Source organism: Sminthopsis crassicaudata, chromosome 1 (assembly GCF_048593235.1).
Source record: "Sminthopsis crassicaudata isolate SCR6 chromosome 1, ASM4859323v1, whole genome shotgun sequence".
NCBI classification, from domain to species: Eukaryota; Metazoa; Chordata; class Mammalia; order Dasyuromorphia; family Dasyuridae; genus Sminthopsis; species Sminthopsis crassicaudata.
This window is the reverse complement of record NC_133617.1, coordinates 29462007-29482118: the sequence shown is the minus strand read 5'-3', so window position 1 is coordinate 29482118 and position 20112 is coordinate 29462007. Positions and strand designations below refer to the sequence as shown.

The window sequence follows — 20112 nt, the reverse complement described above, 5'->3', positions numbered from 1 at the left end:
TAGGTGGTGCAGTGGATAGAGCACCAGCTTTGAATTCAGGAGGATCGGAGTTCAAATCTGGTCTCAGACACTTAACACTTCCTAGCTGTGTGACCCTGGGCAAGTCACTTAACCCTAGCCTCAGGGGGGGAAAAATAATAATTTGCTTCTTAGAACTTTGTGACTGCAAGTGCTATTACTCATTCTGCAAGCACATATGCACAGCTATCTCAATAAGGCCTTTTCCCCTTTAGGATCTTTTTGTATTGAAAGTTTATTCCCCATTTCTTCATGAAATCCAAATTAACATTTCACTTATAGGCTCCCAAGGGGAAACCCTAAATCCCCAGATGAAGTCTTTGATTCTGGTGAGAGAGGGGCTCAAGAGCACCCTCCCCTGGCACTTGCCAGGCAATTGGTATATATGCTTAATAGGATCTGTCCCTTGGTTTTTTTACTTTAGTTCTTAAAAAGACCCAAGAAAGTCTTCCCTAATTTGCCAAATAAAAACTTCATGGTAAAGTGTTTGCCTTAGCCCAGATAGTCCCAAAGCACTTAACAGTAGGAAGGAGTAGCCATGTCTCGCCTCTTAGCATTCCTAGAGTAAATCAAGGCAAATTACATTTATCTACATTTAGCCCCCTCAACCAATTACTGATCTCCATCACACAGTTCTGTAGCAGCAGACAAAGCAGAGTAAGCTCCTGCTCTACCAATCACCATTCTAGAACCCTCAAATGTCTATACCAAAATGGAAAGCAGAGATGGCACCTTCTTGGAGTACTGCTGTAGCATCATCAATCCAGAAGCAGATGGGGAGACCGGCTGTATATCACCCCCATCTCCAGTGGGCTGTAAAGGACATCATTCAATAACTTTCCTTTGGATGCCTAAGTCTTGTCTAATGGGGACATTCTACAGTCACCAAGTAAGCATTCATTTGAAACAGCATTTTTCACCAAGTCAGTCTGCTGATATTGCTGTAGTGAGGGGCCTAATTTACTCAGGCAGGAGTCTCCTTTGCTCCTAGTGTGTAGCATGGTGCCTGACACATAATAGGTGCTGGTATACGCTGCGTGATTAAATGAAAGACATTGTTGGTTGAGAAATGAATCCAAAATGTTTTTTTTTCCTTACTGAAAGTCCCAAACCCTTTTTAAATAAAAGAAGTCAAATTGAAGTCTTTTACCTTTGTAAAAGTTTTGATCTTAACAACTCTTGGCAGGTTTCCTCTTCTTTGGTAATTTCTGGTCCATTGTATAAGATCCTTAACATGGAACAAGCTAGTACTGACAGACCTAAAGCCAGGTCCACCAAAAAGGGTAATCCTCCCGATACATCCTCTGAAGACTCCTGTAAGTGTGGACAGGGGCAAAGCGTGCCGGTCAACGCATATCCGTGCAGCTCGTTATCCTAGGCTACGTCACACTGCCCAGAACAGCAGCATCCCCAGCCCTGGCACTCCCTGAGCTGGCAGCAGGCACCGGTGGTAAGGCTCTGCAGTGGCAGAAGCCAAACTGCACACTGCAGCAACATGGATGGAGGATAGATAGAATTTCAATGACCAAAGACTGAGGCCTCAGCAACATTCTGAGGAGGCGATACACATAACACTACACATTCATTTTTAGGAAATATTCGCAAAGACTTAGAGACCCAGGCTTCCTGGGCCCCCGACCTAGGGATGAACCACAATTCCATTTGGCCATCTCCATTTTGTTCCATTTCGCAGAGCTTCCTGTGGCAATCTCAACTACATCATCTCCTCCAAGATGATTTATGATTATACAGTGTGCTCTGCCACCCAGTAACTAAGTATATGCCATCTACAAGATGTGCTGATTTTCTGGATCACTGGAGGACAAAGTCTGAGTCAGTTTATTTACAAGGGTCGGTGACCTAATCCATGCCATCTAAACCAACCTCTCCCGCTCAAGTCAAGAAGCTCAATAAAACAAGAGATTGGTCCGGTGCTATCAAATGGAGGGAACAGATGAAATAATGGCTCATCGTTGCCCATACTTTCTAATGTAGATGCAGATGATATAACCGAGGAACAGAGAAGAAAATGCATTAGACAAACATCAGTGGTCACATTAGAGTACCTGAGCGCGAACAGTGCAAGCAAAGCCCCACATAGCTTTATCTGGAGTGTTGTGTTCTCGGCCACTTCTCATTTCAAAGGAGAAGGTGACTGTATCCCCTTCCACCTTAAAATTTAAGGGGGGAAAAAGGCACTTTTAAAACAAGACAAACATGGTTTTCAAAAGATCAGTGTGTTTCACAGGCTTATTTTTAAGAGCCTAAGGCTATGTGGAATTCTTTTTAAGAAGTCGTTTTCCTGTCACTTTTACCCCCTCTCTTGTTAGTCTCTGGTCTTTAGGAAGATTCTCTTGTCCTGCCAGACTCTGGCCTTGATAGCTAGCATGGACCAAAACTGGCTAACCACATGGCCAGAATGTACACGAAAATAAACTGGAGCCATGCCAACAGACTGTTGTTCCCTCTGAGCTCTTCTCCCACTCTTCCTGTTCCAGAGGGAATTTTTCCCAGCACTTTCCATTGGTCCAGAGATAAGCAGAAGCCCTTAGTATAACCAACACTAAGCATACACCTGGGGGCAGGCTGCTCAAAGACTGTGTAATGGAACACAGAGTCAGTGTTACTTTCCCAGATGGAAGCTCCCTGGCAGAGGGAGTTCCAAGGAAGGAAATTCTTTCTATTAATATAAAATAGCATCTGTTCTATGACTTAGAGTCTCAAAGAGTTGTCTGGGGCACTAATCAACCAGTGTGTGCGAGGGCCTGCATCTAGAGGCAGGTCTTCCACTCTCTGTCCCCCATGATGCATTGTCTCTTACTCAATACTTAGACAACAAAATTAGATGCAGTCAACAACCTGACCTGAGGGGGCTGGGTCAATCAGAAGCCCAATTCAGCCAAACACAACCACTGAGGAATGCTGGTTTTAGTTCCCCAAGGTCAGGGTATACCATGACAAAAGCTCAAGAGATGAGCTCAGTTTATAGTCCTGTCTGCAAATGCTGGCTGATTCAGGAGCCTGAGCGCTACTAATAACTGGGTCTGAATTTCACTGTGTTAAGGATTACCATTAGCTCTAAAGTCTTGCTCCTTAATAGCTGTCCAAGATCATGTCCACTGAATAGGATTCTGATATGGAAAAGCCTCAGAGAGCATTTGGCTCACCCCCTCATTTTCCAGGTGAAGGACTAAGGCCCAGAGATATCAGGTGCCTGGCTCGGGCCCCAACGATAGTATATATCCAGAACAGGAATCAAACCCAGGGCTTCTGATGCAAGGTCCCTGCTTTTTTGCATTCTACCTCACCCTACTCTCTAAAATGGCTCTGCTGGTGAGGAAGTGGAGAGGAGAAGGCCATGACCCTATCATTCACACGGGATCTAGGGGGATTTCTGAGACCAATGACACTGACAAGAGATGAGAGGACTGTGATAATCTAACTTTGTAAAAAAGGACATGAGGAATCATTCTTCAAGAAAACAAGAAAGATTAGCTCTTCAGGGAAAAAGGAGGATCAGTTGGAAAAGACTCCTTCATCAGGTAAGTCTAACTAAATACTTCTATTTCACAAAATGTTCTCATGGCAAACCTCCATCCAAAGAGTATTATCCTTGATACCTGAGCTCAGGGCTAACAAAATAAGACTTCATTTTTCTTTTCTATTAAATTATTTGAACTGTAATACCGTACCTTCACTAAGTCTTTTGGCCAACCAGTTCCTAAGACACTACGGCTGCCATATCCCAGTGTATTGCCTCCATATTCAGCAACCTTCCTACTGTTAGTGTTAGGCCCAGCATATATCACCAACTTCAAAACAGAAAATATACTGTTAGACTGTAAAAGAAAAACAAAAACAAAATCTACAAATAAAGAGGCCGCAAGAGATTTGTTTTTTAAACAGTTTATAACCAGGTACTGTTGTCAATATTACAAGGCAATATGCCTTTTTTATACTATATCAAACATAGCATTAATGATTTTATACTAAGAAGCCAATATGGAGTATACCCATTAAAATGGCTATTGTTAATTGATATTAACATTTTAACAATTATGAAAGTATAACTTATTGGGCAGACTATAGAATCATATCTTGAAAAGCAAGATATGCCCAATCAGATAAACTCTCTCTTTTTTTTGGCATGCTCCACTTTACTTTTTATTTCACATACCCCCTATTTTTAACTGATACATTTTTCTTTTTCAATTCTCCCCAACATGAACAAATCAAGCAAACAAAGATAGAAACATGGTAGCATTTAACTGAAAAACAAACATTAAGGAATAAATGAGTGCAGGAAAAAAAAAATTGCAATAAATTGGAAAATAAACTATAAAGCTGAGGAACACGTCAGATGATGTAAAAAGGAGGTGTTCTTTGTCTCTTCAAATTTCCTTGTACTATCTGTGTTGATTTTATACTACTACCGCCTATCTCCATTCCCCACCTCCCCTTCTCCAGCCTCCAGCTCCTGTTCCAGCAATGAGCATTTGGTTCCAGCTCTTTGTGTTCTAGTGCTTGGCTTGATAAATTGAACCTTATATTAAGGTAGAGCAAGCATCTTTTTTTTTTTTTTTTTTTTTTTTTTTAAATCTAACATGCATTGGTGCTATTCCTTATTAAAGCAGGTCATTTCATTTCACTTTAGAGACATAAGGAACCTAAATGAAGAGCTGGAGGCCCAAGAATGTTCACCAATTTGCCAAAGTCGAGATGTCTAGGAAGTGGCAGAGCGAAGATTTGAACCCTATCCAATGACCTCTTAATTAGACTTAGCTTTCAAATCTAATAGCAAGATTTCTCCTAAGCAACAGTCCTGATTATTTAGCATTCAGGCTAATTCTCTAAGAAAAGATGTCTCACACTTTTGAATAGAATCATTCCTATCCCCCACAAGCATTTATCATTTCTTCTGACCTCACCGTAAATTAAGTGCCCAGCAAAAGGTGGAATTTAGTCCTGGTTGGTTAAAAGGATCATAGCATTTCTTATTCTTTGGGATCTTTGGTTGTCAACAGCCAGAGCCTGATGGCAAAGTCAATGATAAGATTATCCAGGTAATTAGTTTCATTGTGATGTGTCTCATAATTTCTAGAAAAGACTTAACTACTGAATCATCACAAGATTGACTATCTTTAAAAAGACAGACAAAATAACACTAATTGAACTAAAAGGGCAGCCTTAAAAAGACTAAAAACCAGAAAAGAAGCTCCTACTTTCCAAGAAAATGATCTAAAACTTTTGGACCACTTTCCCATTTTTCCATGTTATGCCAAACTATATTTCTATCTAAGTCTTCTCTTGACAAGACTAGTCTACAAGCTCCATGAGAGGGAGTATTAAAATACTGTGTTTTGGGGGGGGATCCACATTTAAGAAGAACATTGCTAAGTAGGAGAATATTCAGGAAGCCAGTCCAGTATAATGTATAATCTCATGACCATGCAATCTAATGACAAAGGAAAGGAACTAGGGATCTTTACCCTGGAGAAGAGATGATTTAGTGGGCACAAGTTTCTGAGAAAATGAAGGGTGTTATGTGCAAGACTGCATACACTTGTCTAGTTTGACTTTAGAGAGGAACAATGGATTAAAGTCACAGAAGGCCAAATTTAGGCTGGATTCAAGGTAAAACTTGTTCCTAACTCAAGTTCTTCTAAAGTAAGAGATGGGGATCCTCCTCACAGAGGGATACTGTTGAGTATGAGAGTGAGGGGATTCTCATCAGGGCAAGAGAATAACATAAGGCCTAGCACTAGAAGGGACCTTAGCCATTATCTGATCCAACCCCTGCATTTTACAGATGAAGAAACTGAGGTCCAAGGAAGTAGAATGACTTAGCCAATGTCACACAGATAATAAATGGCAGAGTAGTGAGCTGAAACTGGGTCTTGTGACTTTTAAATCCAATACTCTCCATTACAATTAGATGGTCCTCATGCTATGATTGTGTTATATGTATAAGATCTTGCATATTAATTGGTGTCTAATAGATATTTGTACAATTGAATTGAGAAATTGTTGGGAGGGACCCTTTAGAGGCTAACTAGCTAATCCCTCATCTCCAAACAAAGATGAATTTTTGGTTGACACCATAAATCCATTCTTGATAATGGGCCTATATACTATTTTAAAAAAGATTCTACAACTTCCTCAATAGTGTTTTTTATTCTTAGTAAACACTTAAGTTTATATCAAACATGACTAAAATGTATACTAAGGGGCAGCTAGGTGGCGCAGCGGATAGAGCACCAGCCCTGAATTCAGGAGGATCCTGAGTTCAAATCTGGTCTCAGACACTTAACACTTCCTAGCTGTGTGACCCTGGGCAAGTCACTTAACCCCAGCCTCAGAAAAAATAAAAATAAATAAATAAAATGTATCCTAAACTATCTCATAATGACCACAGTTAAAAAAAAATACAAGCATCTCCTGTGGCAATTTAAAACCATTTTCTCTTTTAATTCTGTTTAATTCATAGCAAATAGAGGTAACAAGATGCTAAATAGCCTTCCCTTTCTCACATACTTAAAAGATGAAAGAAAATTCTAGATTTTTCATCCACAGGCTTGATAATCCCAATTTCTTTAAATTCTTTTTACAAGGCTCTAATTATATTTCCTAAAGTTTTTTCTCTCTCTTTATACTTAGGTAGGACTGTAAGCCTCAAATTGGAAAAAAGTTTCTTCTCAAAAAAATCGTATGCACTGGAAATGATGGTAGATGAAGCCAAGTATAATCCCCTTCATTCAGTAGTCACAAGATTGCCAGCATCCTTTTCTCTGCAGATGCATGTGGGGAGATCATTTTATGGGAATGAAACCTCATATGACTCTCTGTAGAGGAGGTCCATGCTCAGAACAAGATCAGAAAATCTACTTAGGGATCTCCAAAGAATTTCCCTCTTTGTGTCTTAAGGCTCACACAGAGAAAGAGATCATGTGAAAAGTATTCACAATATACTTGCAAACTTGCCATAAAAAAAAAACAAACCCAAAAACAATAGCAAATTGGATAACTGCTCCTGAAAAGTCTATGATTTGCATCAAAATGGGAGAGAAAAAGGAAAGACTTTAGAATTTGAATTTCATTTCAAAACCCTGTTTTTAAGTCTACAGAAAAGATGGTTCTTTAACTCCCTCAATCACTACCCTTCTTGACATTATTTTAAGAAGGATTTCTGTAGAGATATCTGTGGACAGAAATAAAGTGTCCTGAATGGTGACTACTAGCAAAAAACCAAAACAAAACAAACTCAAATAATAAACAGAGAAATAAATAAGAAGCATAAAATGTCAATCAGCATGTTTAGCCTTGAAATGTTTCCACACTAGTTCTTACTTACCTTGTCATAGTCATACTGTGAAGAACATCTGCTATCAAATCTAAGATAGAGACAGCGAGCTCCTGGGATATGAACTGTTTCTTTAAATTTATAGTTGTCTCTGACGGGATGAACTGTTTCCACAGTCTTCCCTGCAGCCCATGGGGCAGGAATCTTTAATCCAGTAAGAAAACCTGGCTCTTCTTTTTCTTCCAACATTCTTAAAATAGAGAAAAAGACCATGATACAGTGAAGCAGCGAGGACCCAAGATGCCAATAAAACCCCCAAACATACCTGTCCTAAGACAATAGGTTAATGAGAGGCTCCCCTGAGACCAAATGAAAAGATCCCATTGCAAGATTTTACAAAGTATGCATTGCCATAACACTGAGTTTTGTTTATAATTTAGGAAATGGATACTAACAATGGTGACCAATGTATACTTATACATCACTGGATCAAAAATCCCTATAGTTAAGGGCATCTAAATTACGTTTTCTCTTCAGAGGAGAAATGTATTAATTGCTAAGGGAACAACTTAAGAAGCTTTTCTTTTAAAATACCTTACCAAAAAGAACTCAAAAACAAAAAACAAAACAAAACAAAACAAAAAAACAACCTTTCAGTGTTTAAAGAACCTATACAAATGCATTATTTTCCATTTATCTCAAAAAAAAAAAAAATAAAAAATTAATTTCCACTTACCAAATAATAATAATAATAATAATAATAATAATAATAATAATAATAATAATAATAATAATAAAGTCTTATAAGATTTTCTTTCAGGATTTAAATCCTACATGAATATAAATCATTAATTTTCACTTGCAAAACAGTATAAAATTCCCAACTCCATTCTTGCCTATTTTAACTTAATTTAACAAAGCAGCATCAATCACCTTTCATCTGGGAACAGCTTGCCTTTCTGATCTGATGTACCACATGGGGAACAGCCCATTTCAGCAAAAACTGGAGACTGAGTTTTAAGTAGCAAAGCCGTCTGAAACACATAACCCATCATCTTAAGTCACACATCCTAATTTCAATAATAATAGGTCACAAAACAATATAGAGGTTTCTTTTCAAGGAGGTCAGGATCACACAGATGACCTCGTTTGTCTTTCTGAATCGGGGCAGAAGAGATATTAACTCCATTTTACAAAGAAAGAGATAAAGGCACAATGTAAGTAAATAACTTAAGGTCACCAAAAGACAAACCTAGAAATGGAGGCTGTTGAATCACTACTATTATTTTACTAGTTTGATTTTGTTTTCAATTAATAAATAAAATTATATTATTCAAACCTGTTAATATTTTCCTTAATTAAAACCTACAATATTTATAATATACATATTGTATATTGTACAAATATACAAACTGTACAAACATACAAATACAATATTATGCAGAGAATATTCTGTCAGCAAGGGCTAAAGGAATCAGAGAGAATGTTGGGCTTGTAGTTTTATATGTACAACAAAGCATGAACTCAGCATGCACATATCCACTATAGAACTAATAAATAAGTTATGTGAGAAAAGGCAGGAACAATCACTCTAAACTATCTAATGATTTTAAATGATAGTTCATTTTTTAAGACATGAAAACTTCTTTCATCCACCCCTGTCCTCTGTCTCTGGTTTTTCTTTGAACTGAATATACCTTCTGTGGAAAACATGCATATCAGTTTAAAACCAATCCCTTCAGCCAGCATCAAAGGACATACCTGACTGGTATAAAGCACCAACTGCACCAGCTGGGGCATCAGGGCATCAGCCATTGTTAAAGTCTGTAAGTTTGGGTGCATCAGGGAGGTAAGTAACACAGGAAGAAGGTGACCAAGCATTGTGGCCTTAGTGACTTGTTCCAAACCTTTTAATCTGTAAAATATCCAAGAAAACACACAGCTTGAGTCATTTTCAGGAGGAAGGAGACAACTGAAAAAGTCATCTGTCATTTATCAGAAAATGTCTATTAAGCTCGATCTTACTGAACCTATTATTTAGGTTTGGTCTTACCCAGCGATCTAAGTCAACAATAAACATTTCCTAAAGGAAGGTGAGGGGGTAGCTAGGTGTCAGTGGATAGAGCACCAACCCTTACATCAGGAGGACCTGCGTTCAAATCTGACTTCAGACACATAACACTTTCTAGCTGTGTGACCCTGGGGGCAAGTCACTTAATCTCAACTGCCTTAGCAAAAAAAAAAAAAAAACAAAAGTAAAGGAACATGAGAACAAAAAAAATATGTACAAATATCTTTGCTCAGTGACTACCACACAGGCGAGGGGTGAATCTAATTGTCTTCTAATAAAACTTACTGTGTGTTTTTCCTTTCCTAGTTCACATAAAATATATCAAAACGCAAATTTCAACAAGCAAATGACCATCCTATGTGGTTACAGTAAACCATAAAAAAAGTAAGGCCTTTATTCACTATAAGCTTTGCAGCTCTGGAAGGGAGAAAGCTAACACTTGTGGAGCTTCAACCATTGCCACCCTCAAGCCCTTCAGCTCCAGTGACCACTCAAGACAATGCAGGCCAATAGCATGCACATGTAGAGAAGAGTATAAATACTACCTAAAGAACCATCTTTTCTTAATCTCTACACCTAGAAAAAGGAATGAAGCCCAGTGTAATGAAAGTATCAAAGAAAAAGGTGTTATGTCAGATTTTTTTCTAGACTCTAAAGGATATCTATGGTAGAGAACGGAAATAAAATTTAGGCCTCCTGTCTTGCACATTGGGGTGTGTGAGTGTGCGTGCGTGCATGCACCCATGTCTTACGAGTTTGAGACTTGTGCATACTGTTCTATTTATTTTTAAAATAGTGTTTTATTTTTCCCAATTACATATAAAAATAATTTTCAACATTCATTAAAAAAAATTAAGTTCCAAATTTTTCTCTCTCCCTCTCCATGTTCTCCACTCCCTAAAACAGTAAACAATTTGATATAGGTTATGTATGTGCAATCACATTAAACTATCTCTATACCAATCATGTTGTGAAAGGTGAAACAGACTAAAAGGAAAAACCACTAAAAAATAAAGTGGAAATTACACTGTTCTTTTTAGAGACCCAGCCCTTGGATGTCTCTTAGGATCAGACATAATGGCAAATAGCAATACATGAAGAGATACTGTACTTGTTCTTTGGCCAAAGACTTAACCTTAAAAGAAGTAAAGCCGTCAATATCAAAGCATGTATAAAACTAAACCGATAAAACCATGAGATTTCTTCCAGTACATGAGAGTGAAAACATTTTTTAATATATAACATACATAGATCATTTATTCAATTTTACTTTTTTTTTTTTAAACAGATATTAGAACCCACTTCAGTCAGTTTTGAACCATAAAGTCATCTGCCACAGGATTTGATTAAATAGACACTCCCTTCACTAGCATCCCAATCACCCCTCTCCCTCATCATGCCTATAGCTGAGCAACGCTGGATGATGGCCCAGAGTTCTCCAAGCTCTGCAAGTAGAGTACCAAACAACCATGAATCTATATTTCTTAAACACCTACTATGTTCTAGGAACTATGTTAGACAATAGAAATAGCAAAAAAAAAAATAAATAAATAAATAAAAATAAATAAAAATTAATCTTTACTCTTAATGATCAAGCATGGCACTGTGCATAGTACACTGGGCCTGGAATCAGGAAAACTTGAGTTCAAATATCACTCAGACACTAAACAGACACTTAACTTGTATCTCAGTTTCCTTAGTTCTAAAACATGAATAATAAGTTATTACCTTCCAGGGTTGTTTTGAGAATCAAGTAAGATAATCACTATAAAGAACTTAATACAATGCCTGACATGGAATAAGATCCATAGAAATGTCAGCTGCTATTACTGTTGTTATTATTGTATTGAACTTGAAAGGTTTCTAGCAAACCTGTCTGTAAATGCTGTCATCCAAGGAATGAACCCTGGCAACTTCAAATAGGCTGATCCCTAGAACCATCTACCAGTTGACAATTTTTTTTTGGCCATAAAAACAAATAAAGAGTTGAAATCTATGATGGTGAATTAAGTACTAACAGCAATCAAAAGTAAAATCTTTGAATTTCTGAAATATTTGCCATATGAACCACCGGCAGTGTCTTTCTCATCAGGAAGTACCAATTATTTGGAGTGCTGGGTGCTACTTAAAAAGAAGGAAATTTAGGGAAAGCCAAGTTGTTAAATCATTATAAAGAGAGTGACAAATGGCTTTCCACATGGAAAAAAAAAAGATTCTTATTATTACACCGACTTCATTATGTCACAATGAGATAAGTTAGAGACTTCTTTTGGTGGAGGGGGGCAAGCCTAGAAAAACTGTAGAAAAAACTATGGATATCTGCTCTGAAGAAAAGCTAACTTAGGGAAGGCTGAAAAGCTGCCCTCCTGTGTTTTCAGGGACAGACCTATGGGAAAAGGATTAGAATGGCTCTGGATGGCCCATGAGGGAAGAATTGGGAAAAATGGAAGGAAGCAGCACAAAGGCAGACTGCAGCTGGAAGTAAGGAACAGCTGGCTCAGAAGAACTGGCTCAAGATGGAATGGCAGCCTCAGTGGAGACCTTGGAGTGACAAATGATCTTTGTCAAAGGAGATTTTTGTTAAGATGTGGGTTAAACCAGATGGTCTCAGAAATCCTTTCCAACTCTTGAGATTCTACAGTAATTTCTACCCCAGACATAGGCAACAGAGGAGGACTTTAATGAAGAAACAGAACTCTTTTAAGGGGGAATAAGAGAAAGATATCCACTAGCAAGAAACCTAGTTTGGGGGAATGAAGACAGGGCTGAGGCCAGGCACAGGGCAAAGAAGCCAGTGTAGTTTTTCCCCAAAAGAGATTGAACCCTGAAGAGAATTTGGAGGATGGCAGCCCTTCAGGTATGATACCATAGGGACAGGTTGGGTGGGAAAGGGAGGAGATGGGAAGGAGAAGAATTTGATTTCCCTTACTGATGTGACACTGTGGACCACTTGCCTGCTCCATGCTGGCACACTGAACCAAAGTTTCTTTTGCCTTGTTAATAGTTATAGCTGATTATGGACACAGAGCATGCTTCCAGATAGTGTCAGGTGATTTTGCTGAACTTTTTCTTTTATTTAGAAGGATAGATAATATTGGGTAGGGAGCATGTCAGGTGGCATTAAGAAACAAAAGGTACCCCCCCAAAAAAAAGGCACCAAACAACAAGAAAATAGGTTCTACTGTATTTAGATTTAAATTCTTGCTCTTTGGGGATTTTATAGCAAAGATTGCCTCTGATACATAGACAGTTGATAAATGCAGTCCAGTTGGCTTTCACTCTGTAAGCCAGTCCCTCTACCTCCTTGGACTCACTGACTCTCAGCGCTGCTCACCTCTGGTCCCGATCTGGCATGTCACTGTTCAGAAGTGCAGTTGTGACTTGTTGAAGCATTTCTAGAACTTCATCACATCCAGTTAGGATTTGGGTAGCAAGAGCCAAAATACTGGCCTTTAGCTCCTAGGTACAAAATGTCACAGAATTAGATTTAGCATTCTGAAGAATTCATTGACAAGTGAAAAAGAAAACTGTATGCTTCCAAATTAAATAATGTGGTGGACAAGGTCAGCCCCAAGCATAAAACTCCTCTAGGACTTCAAGTGGCCATTGAATGGGGATGTCATGCCCTGGAGCGAGCGCAGGCCCAGTTACGCCACATTTCACAGAGGCACATCAAGTCCCTAGAGAGGAAAGGCACTGCCCCCATCCCATCCAGCACAAGAGAGCTACTGGTGGCCAGCCCAGGAACTGCACAGGTGGAAGACGGCTTTAGGTGGTGTGAGACAGCTAAGGAGAAAAACACAACAGTGAAAGGCATATGGGTAGGGAAGGGGGACAGAAGGTGAATAAAATGAGACAGATGTACAACAGTTCTGTAACAATACAATTTAGCTTTACTCAATGCCTTACACCCAATACAATTTAAAACAGACAAGACTCATCTGAAGGAGCAGACAGTTAGTTACAGGCTATGAAAAAGTAAAAAATACTATTCTTAAACTTATGGGAGCACTATGAGTAGATTCTGGAGAAAGAGATACAATTTTGAAACTCATGGAGAAATTTTAGCTTTTTCCTATTTTCTCTTCTATATAGAAATTTCTACTTTTCTCTTGAAATGCCACGTTATAAGCCCTAGGGTAAAATGGTGCACACACTGGCTTTATGACTATTTTTTCAATGTATAAATAACCAAACAGTTAAACTTTAACTCTTTTTGCATACAGAGAGAAGACTTCTTTTATGTTAGGAATTTCATCAGACTTTAAGACTTCCATTTTTAAAAGAAAATGTAGTGTTGATGACCGTATCATAACTATAAGTGATTATTATCTGCATTCTTGACTTATTGTTTGGGAGATTTGACCAAAATTGGTTTTAAACATCCAATCCCCTGACCCCCAAATGTTACAAAAATGAATATAGGCTACCTCTGAATGCTGACTGTAGTTCTATAGTGAGATTTCTTTGAAAGGAAAAAAAATGTACAATGGAAAAAAAAATAGATTCCAGGCAGCAATCTATAATACAGATGCTTCTAATTTTTACTCAAATTCTATTTAGAAGGGAAAATTCCCCCATATGCAAATTAACGTGACAAGATAAAGTGGTACTCTTATATGATTTACATGGAATTTACATCAAAATTCATTCAAAAGAAATTAAGACCAGGGACACTGTAAAGACTTTTACCCTAAATTTTCCAAGATATTGTTGGAGCAATCATTTATTTTTGGGAGGAGGGAGAAATTTATCTAAGTCAATAATTTTTAGAATTGAACAGATTAGTTACCTAGTTACTAAAACTTTCCCAAATGATAAAACTTGAAATAAAGATGCCAACAAAAGGTCCAAGCACCTGGTGAAATGATCTAATTACTGCAATAACAATCTATGGCTTATTCAAATTGTTATTTTAGGACAAATGATTGAATATTTCTTTAGTCGACAATTTCTAGAAAATAATTACAGAAAAGTTGAGATGAATTATGAGTTCAGAAGCAAAATCAGATGACTTAACACAGAGATCATGAAAAGGAAGCTAAGCATCCTTTGCGACAAAGGCGCCTGCATTATAAGAGGACAGGGTACAAACAAACTTCTCCAAAGTTTCATGTCTACAAGGTCTCTCTCCCAGCCTGACTAGTTCACGGGACTTTTAGGGGACATCACTTATAAAGCCCAGGATTTTTCTGTGTCTTTCTTTGCTCCTGGAAAGAAGGGGAAGGTAGGAATAATCAAAGGGGGTAAATGGGATGCTACATGACGACAGGATCACAAATACATTAGCGTTTGAGCAACAGCATGAAAACCTCTGTGATGAGTGAGGCACTATTATACTCTTGTGAAAAATGCATGGACATGGTAAGATTGGCCACTGAGTCAAACAGAGATGCAGCCACTTAAGCAGTGCCCTACACACTGGAGAAAGCCTCATTAGAATAAAGCTTGGTGTTTACCTGTACCTTCAATGTCTCTCCCTGCAAGGAACTGTCACTGTCATCGTTTTCATCGGGCTTAATCAAAACCGTGTTACTGAGAAGGTGGTTCTGTACTGCCATCAGATAGCGCAGGCAGGAGGAAGCAGCCTTTAATACAAATAAGGGCAACTGGAATGAGCTAAATGCTACTGAAAACACAGAAGATGCAAAATCCTTTAGAAAAGTTCAGACAAGCAAGAGAGAGAAGGGTAACAAACAAGACCAATCCCGAATCACTTGTTCAAATGAGTCAGTGTGCTGACACTACTAAGATGCCAAACCTCCTTCAGCCACTGCTGACATCTCATACTGTCCCTGCTCCAACCACTCAGGACAATTAACAGAACTTCAGCCGTGCAGGCCCGGTGTGGAGATGCCCTCCACAACTCCAGATGATCATTTATCCCAGGAGGCACCTAGCCCAGCGGGGCTGAGTGCGCTGTCCCCACCTCCCAGGCAGGAGGTATGGAGCTGGCCTTCCACAAAAGGGCTCCCGCTCACCAGCTGTTAAAATCATGCTGCTGCTGCATGTCCCCGTTTCCTGCCTTCTTCCTGGTTGATCCCTCCCTGCTTTCCCCTCATCACTAAAGACATCAGGCCTTGTGATCCCTTTTCCTTTGGCCGAGAAGACTGGATTCCTTTGGGTGGTGACACCAAATTAAAAACCTGCCTCTTAAAGCAGGAAAAGCTCATTTAGGAGCAGAGGAACAACGCCCACCCTTGAACCAACTGTTTGCCACTACACTGGGGGTTTCAGGCAAGAGACAAGACAAAGGAGTTGAAAGAAATGGGTACTCTCTGGCCTAAGCAAAATGTACTCATTCAATGACAATAAAGCCTGCTTCAAACCCCTTTCACGTTATGAGAACTGAGGAAGAACTGAGAGAAGGCAGCTCAAGAGAACCCTGCTTTCATGAAATGCAATTTACTTACAGGCACCGTTGAAAGAAGTCTTTGAAAATCATCTTTAGAGACTGTTTGGCACTTGGTGATTAAGATACAGGATTCCCGAACAACAATCTTCAGAATGTAGTGCAAAAGTTCATCATTTAGTCTTTAAAATGCAGGAAAAACGTAACAGTAAAATGTCGATGGCTTATTAGTTCAGAGACACATTTCACACAATTGGTAATCCCTGAGAAACCACACTGAAGGTAAAAAAGACTCAGTTAACTGACCTTACAACCAAGTTGGCAAACCAACACACATGGCAAAGGCACCAAGAGGAAAGAATTATGTGGCACCAAATAGAGGTGGTTCCCTCGTCCTAGACTAGGGTACTGTCCTCAGCAAGGTAAATTAGAGGCCAGCCACGACAGCCCACAGGCCAAATCCTGGTCTCTACCTGTTTTGTATGGCCTGTGAGCCAACAATGATTTTTACATTTTAAAACAAAGTTTCACTGACAGCTGTGCAAGCACGAGTGCGGCCACATTGAGTTTGCTGGTAATACTTTATTGACCCCTGTTGCAAATGACAGAAAAACCTAGAGTTCTGCAATAGCATCAAGGCCAAGGGGCCAGGGATGCACCTGTGATTTCTTAATAGACAATGGCCCTTATCATTTCAGGCACATCTTTTTAATTCTGAGCCTCACTTCCTTTTCTGATAAAATGAGAGTCACACTTCAGCAGTGGAATTTATCATGACCTTTCTCCATTATATTTGATGAGACGGAGACTAAAAGACTCATTTAACTGACCTTACAACCAAGTAAATGCTCATTTACTTTTAAGTACAGGCCTTAAGCTAAGCGAGAATCCAGTCCACTCTCCTTATTTTATAGTTGAGAAGAATGGAGAAACCTCAATAAGGAACAAAGACTTAACCCCAATAACACAGTCCTATTTTGGCATGGGTAGGTGTAGAATTCTCCTGTCTTTGAGTCTAAGGCTACACTAATCCATATGGCAAAAAAGGGGGCCTGATTTAATTAACTTTAAACTCTTATTAAGAATCTGAATAGGGAAAAGCATAAAAAATGTCCAAATTCACTCCCCCAATTCACTCAATGCTAGAGTCAAAACTATAACTGATATCCACCCAAGTGCTGATAAAGCACATTCTGAGATTAACCCATGATTACTAATGAACAACACAGCTGCATCACCTGTAATGATCATCTTCATCACTGCCAAAGCGATTGTTTTGAAGTTGTTCGGCCAAATTGGTCAGGATCACATCCCGCAGCTGGGAAAGCCCAGTGTTTCTCTCTCCTGTGGTAAGACAAAGGTTTATGATATATTCCAGAAACCTGACTCACTGGGAAATAACTTGGGGACAACAGTTTAAATGTCCTAAGTGTTATGACCAAAACGTTAGTTGTTACTGTCACTCATTCTGCTATCTAGTTTATCTGTGTCCTAACTACAAAGATTCCATGAGTTATATGACTTCTGTTCCTCCATATCTTCCTATGACTTAGGTAACAAGTTCAATTCAGAAGGGCATTTCTGTAGCTCTAACTTGACTCTGAATGCTAACACGAAAAAGCCTGCTTAGACTCAGAAAAACATTTTACATAATGGCACATACGATCTTTCCTAACAATCCTGTGAGAGAGGAAACTGAGGCTGAGAAAGGGTAAGCAGGTTGTCCAAGGTCCTGGGTCTGTTCTAAGTGCACAAGGCAGGATTTGGGTGTAGTAAAAGGGTCTCTGAGATTCCAAGAAACAAGTTAACTTTGAACACTCATTTTCTTCCAAGTTCATAGCTGACTAATGGGAGGCAGAGAGAAGAATCTCTAATGACTCTCCAGTTTTACCCTCTCTCCTAATCTGATTCAAGGGCATAAGTAAAATCTCTTTGTGGATGGCACTCTTTCTGACAATAAGGATATATATATATATATATATATATATATATATATATATATATATATATATATATATATAAAAGCTTCGGCCTTCAAGGACGTCCTATCCAAGGTCAAGTCTTGAAATGTCACTTGAAGACTGTTCTCACCTTCTGTTAAGACCAGTTTAAGTAAGTTATTCATTTCAACTTCTCCTGGGTACAGAATAGTCAATCCAGAACTAAAAGAAGAGAAAACAAAAAAATAGTTTTTGAACATGTTCTAGGTAGAAACAAAGCAACTCCTTCCAAGAAGAGTTCTAAATAACCATTTTCACTTTTTAAAAAAATTCATTTTTTATCCTGCCAGAAATTTTACAAAAAGGAGTTAGTTTACCTTAGACAGCTTGAATAAAAGAACCTGTATTTACTGCACAAATAGTGTTCTCTTTTTTTTGTCCATTTTGTGAGTTCTCCAATATTTAGCTTATGCAGACATATACAACTGAATAGAGCAGTTTTATTGTGCATTTAGAGGCTGGCATAAATTGACTAAATATGTGATTACAGGATTTACAAAAGAAAGAAAGAGCTCCAAGGTTATTCACTTTATCACATGAAGAAGCAGTGTAGTGTGAAAGAAAGAGGGTTTAGTTGAGAGTCATAAGACCTGAATTTAATCTCTATTCTGATTCTTAACAACTATGTTACTCTATTGGCTTAATATCTCTGATGCTGTTGGCTCATCTACAAAACAGAACAATAATACTCGTACTTCCTATCTTAGGAGCTGCTGAGAAAAAGTACTTTGTAAACTTGAGGGCTCAATTTAAAAAAAAAAGGACAGTGAAACTTTCATTTTATAGGTATGGAACAGGCTAGCAATGTCAGTGCCAATGCTCTACCTCAAGCTCAGCTCTCATGACTGAGTAGTGCTGCTTTCTCATAAAAAAAGATTCGGTCTTAAAAAATTATTATCAGAATAACCCTAAAATTTAGCATTTTATGAACAAACAATATTCCCCATCCTTCTAGACCCTTCAAGGAAAAAAAAAGATAAAAGCACCATTGTGGCCACCAGTTCCTCCAATAGAGGAAGGTGATCTTCAAAAAACTTATTTTCCTTGAACTCTTTTCTTACTCTATCATGAGACAGAACCATGTAGACAAAAAAGGATGACAAGGCAAATAACATTAGGCTTTAGTGTATCTTAAATTTCTTTTATCCAAGCACATCTATCTTTAATAAAGATATTAACAAAAGCAACAACAACAACAACAACAACAACAACAAATACCTGGAAATGCTTATTTTAGAGATAAACACACAAGTTTATATATGCCAATACTTCAAGAACTAAGAAATTCACTGGGATGGGAATACTCTCCATTGATACAATTTGCAACCTGTATAAAACTCAAAATATGAAAGAAATCCCCAGGGCTCAGAGAAGCAGGTCACACAAAAGGCAAACAGGATGAGAGTCCAGGCCCTTCTGACATCAGGGTCAGAGCCTTCATTTCTAGGGTTCACCAGGCCTTCCTCATTCCACTCTTGCATGGTGCCTGTTTGTTATAACATCTTCTCCATAAATGAAAGAACTATGGACTCCAGTGTGGAGACTTAGCCATTTTAATACATTTCAAAGTGAACAAACCATTGCAAAGAAGACACGCCTGACCCTATCTAGGCAATACTGGGGTGCATATTTATCAAAACAAAAATGGCACCCAAGTACCTAAATCCTTAGATTGCCAGAAGACTAAAGCCTAAAAGACTAAAGCCTAAAGACTAAAGTAAAGGTCATAACTCTGGGGGAAAGGGATAAAAAAGTGGAAATCTAATGTTGTAGAATAAATCTAACTAGATTTTTTAAATGAACACAAAAACTGCTGATGACTTAGAGAACATTAGATCCTGTAGGGCTGTCACACTGCCTTGATGTTCTATGATAAGGAACAGTGTGAGAAGTTTTGTCTCTGATCTTGGATCACTTCCCATATGTGATCCATCACTCAAATTGTGTATTATTGGGAGCTGCTCTGTTACCTTTCCTTCCTATCCCCATCCCCATCTCCATTTCTTAAAATATAAATAGGGGATACTATCCAGATGTGGATTATAGTATATGACATCTGAGACCCATTCCAACTCTTGAGATTCTGTGAGGCTATCTTTCCCTCGTTGCTCTTTTCTGCTCTTCCATCAAAAAGCAAACAAGCTTGAGTTTGTTTAAAAAATCTCTCATCATGCTGAGGCACTTGGTCAGCTATTCAGTGCCTGGATGAAATTTCATAAGCCTTTCAAGGATCTTTCTAGAGAGGAATCTCACAATACACAAGAGTCAGAAGACTGAGAATACTTTGTGGAATACTGTTGGAAATATGCCTTGGGCGTATTTTTGGATACAAACACACTCAAAAGAAATTCACTAACATATTTCACATTTC

At 38.5% G+C, this 20112-nt stretch overlaps 1 protein-coding gene across 9 annotated transcripts in view; it reads right to left on the bottom strand.

Moving 5' to 3' along the window:
• The window catches only part of HECTD4 (HECT domain E3 ubiquitin protein ligase 4), a 178424-nt gene that overhangs the window by 65609 nt on the left and 92703 nt on the right, over positions 1–20112 (bottom strand). For 5 of the 9 annotated variants that reach the window (XM_074297295.1, XM_074297293.1, XM_074297294.1 and 2 more), the window contains 11 exons: positions 17833–17903; positions 16980–17085; positions 15803–15923; positions 14849–14977; positions 12724–12848; positions 9080–9233; positions 8252–8352; positions 7370–7568; positions 3711–3857; positions 2085–2189; positions 1169–1332 (listed from right to left, as the gene is read on the bottom strand). In XM_074297295.1, the coding sequence (XP_074153396.1) occupies positions 1169–1332; positions 2085–2189; positions 3711–3857; positions 7370–7568; positions 8252–8352; positions 9080–9233; positions 12724–12848; positions 14849–14977; positions 15803–15923; positions 16980–17085; positions 17833–17903 (1422 nt within the window). The remainder of the gene's footprint in view (positions 1–1168; positions 1333–2084; positions 2190–3710; positions 3858–7369; positions 7569–8251; positions 8353–9079; positions 9234–12723; positions 12849–14848; positions 14978–15802; positions 15924–16979; positions 17086–17832; positions 17904–20112) is intronic. The other 4 variants (XM_074297297.1, XM_074297299.1, XM_074297296.1 and 1 more) reach the window with 3 other exon arrangements.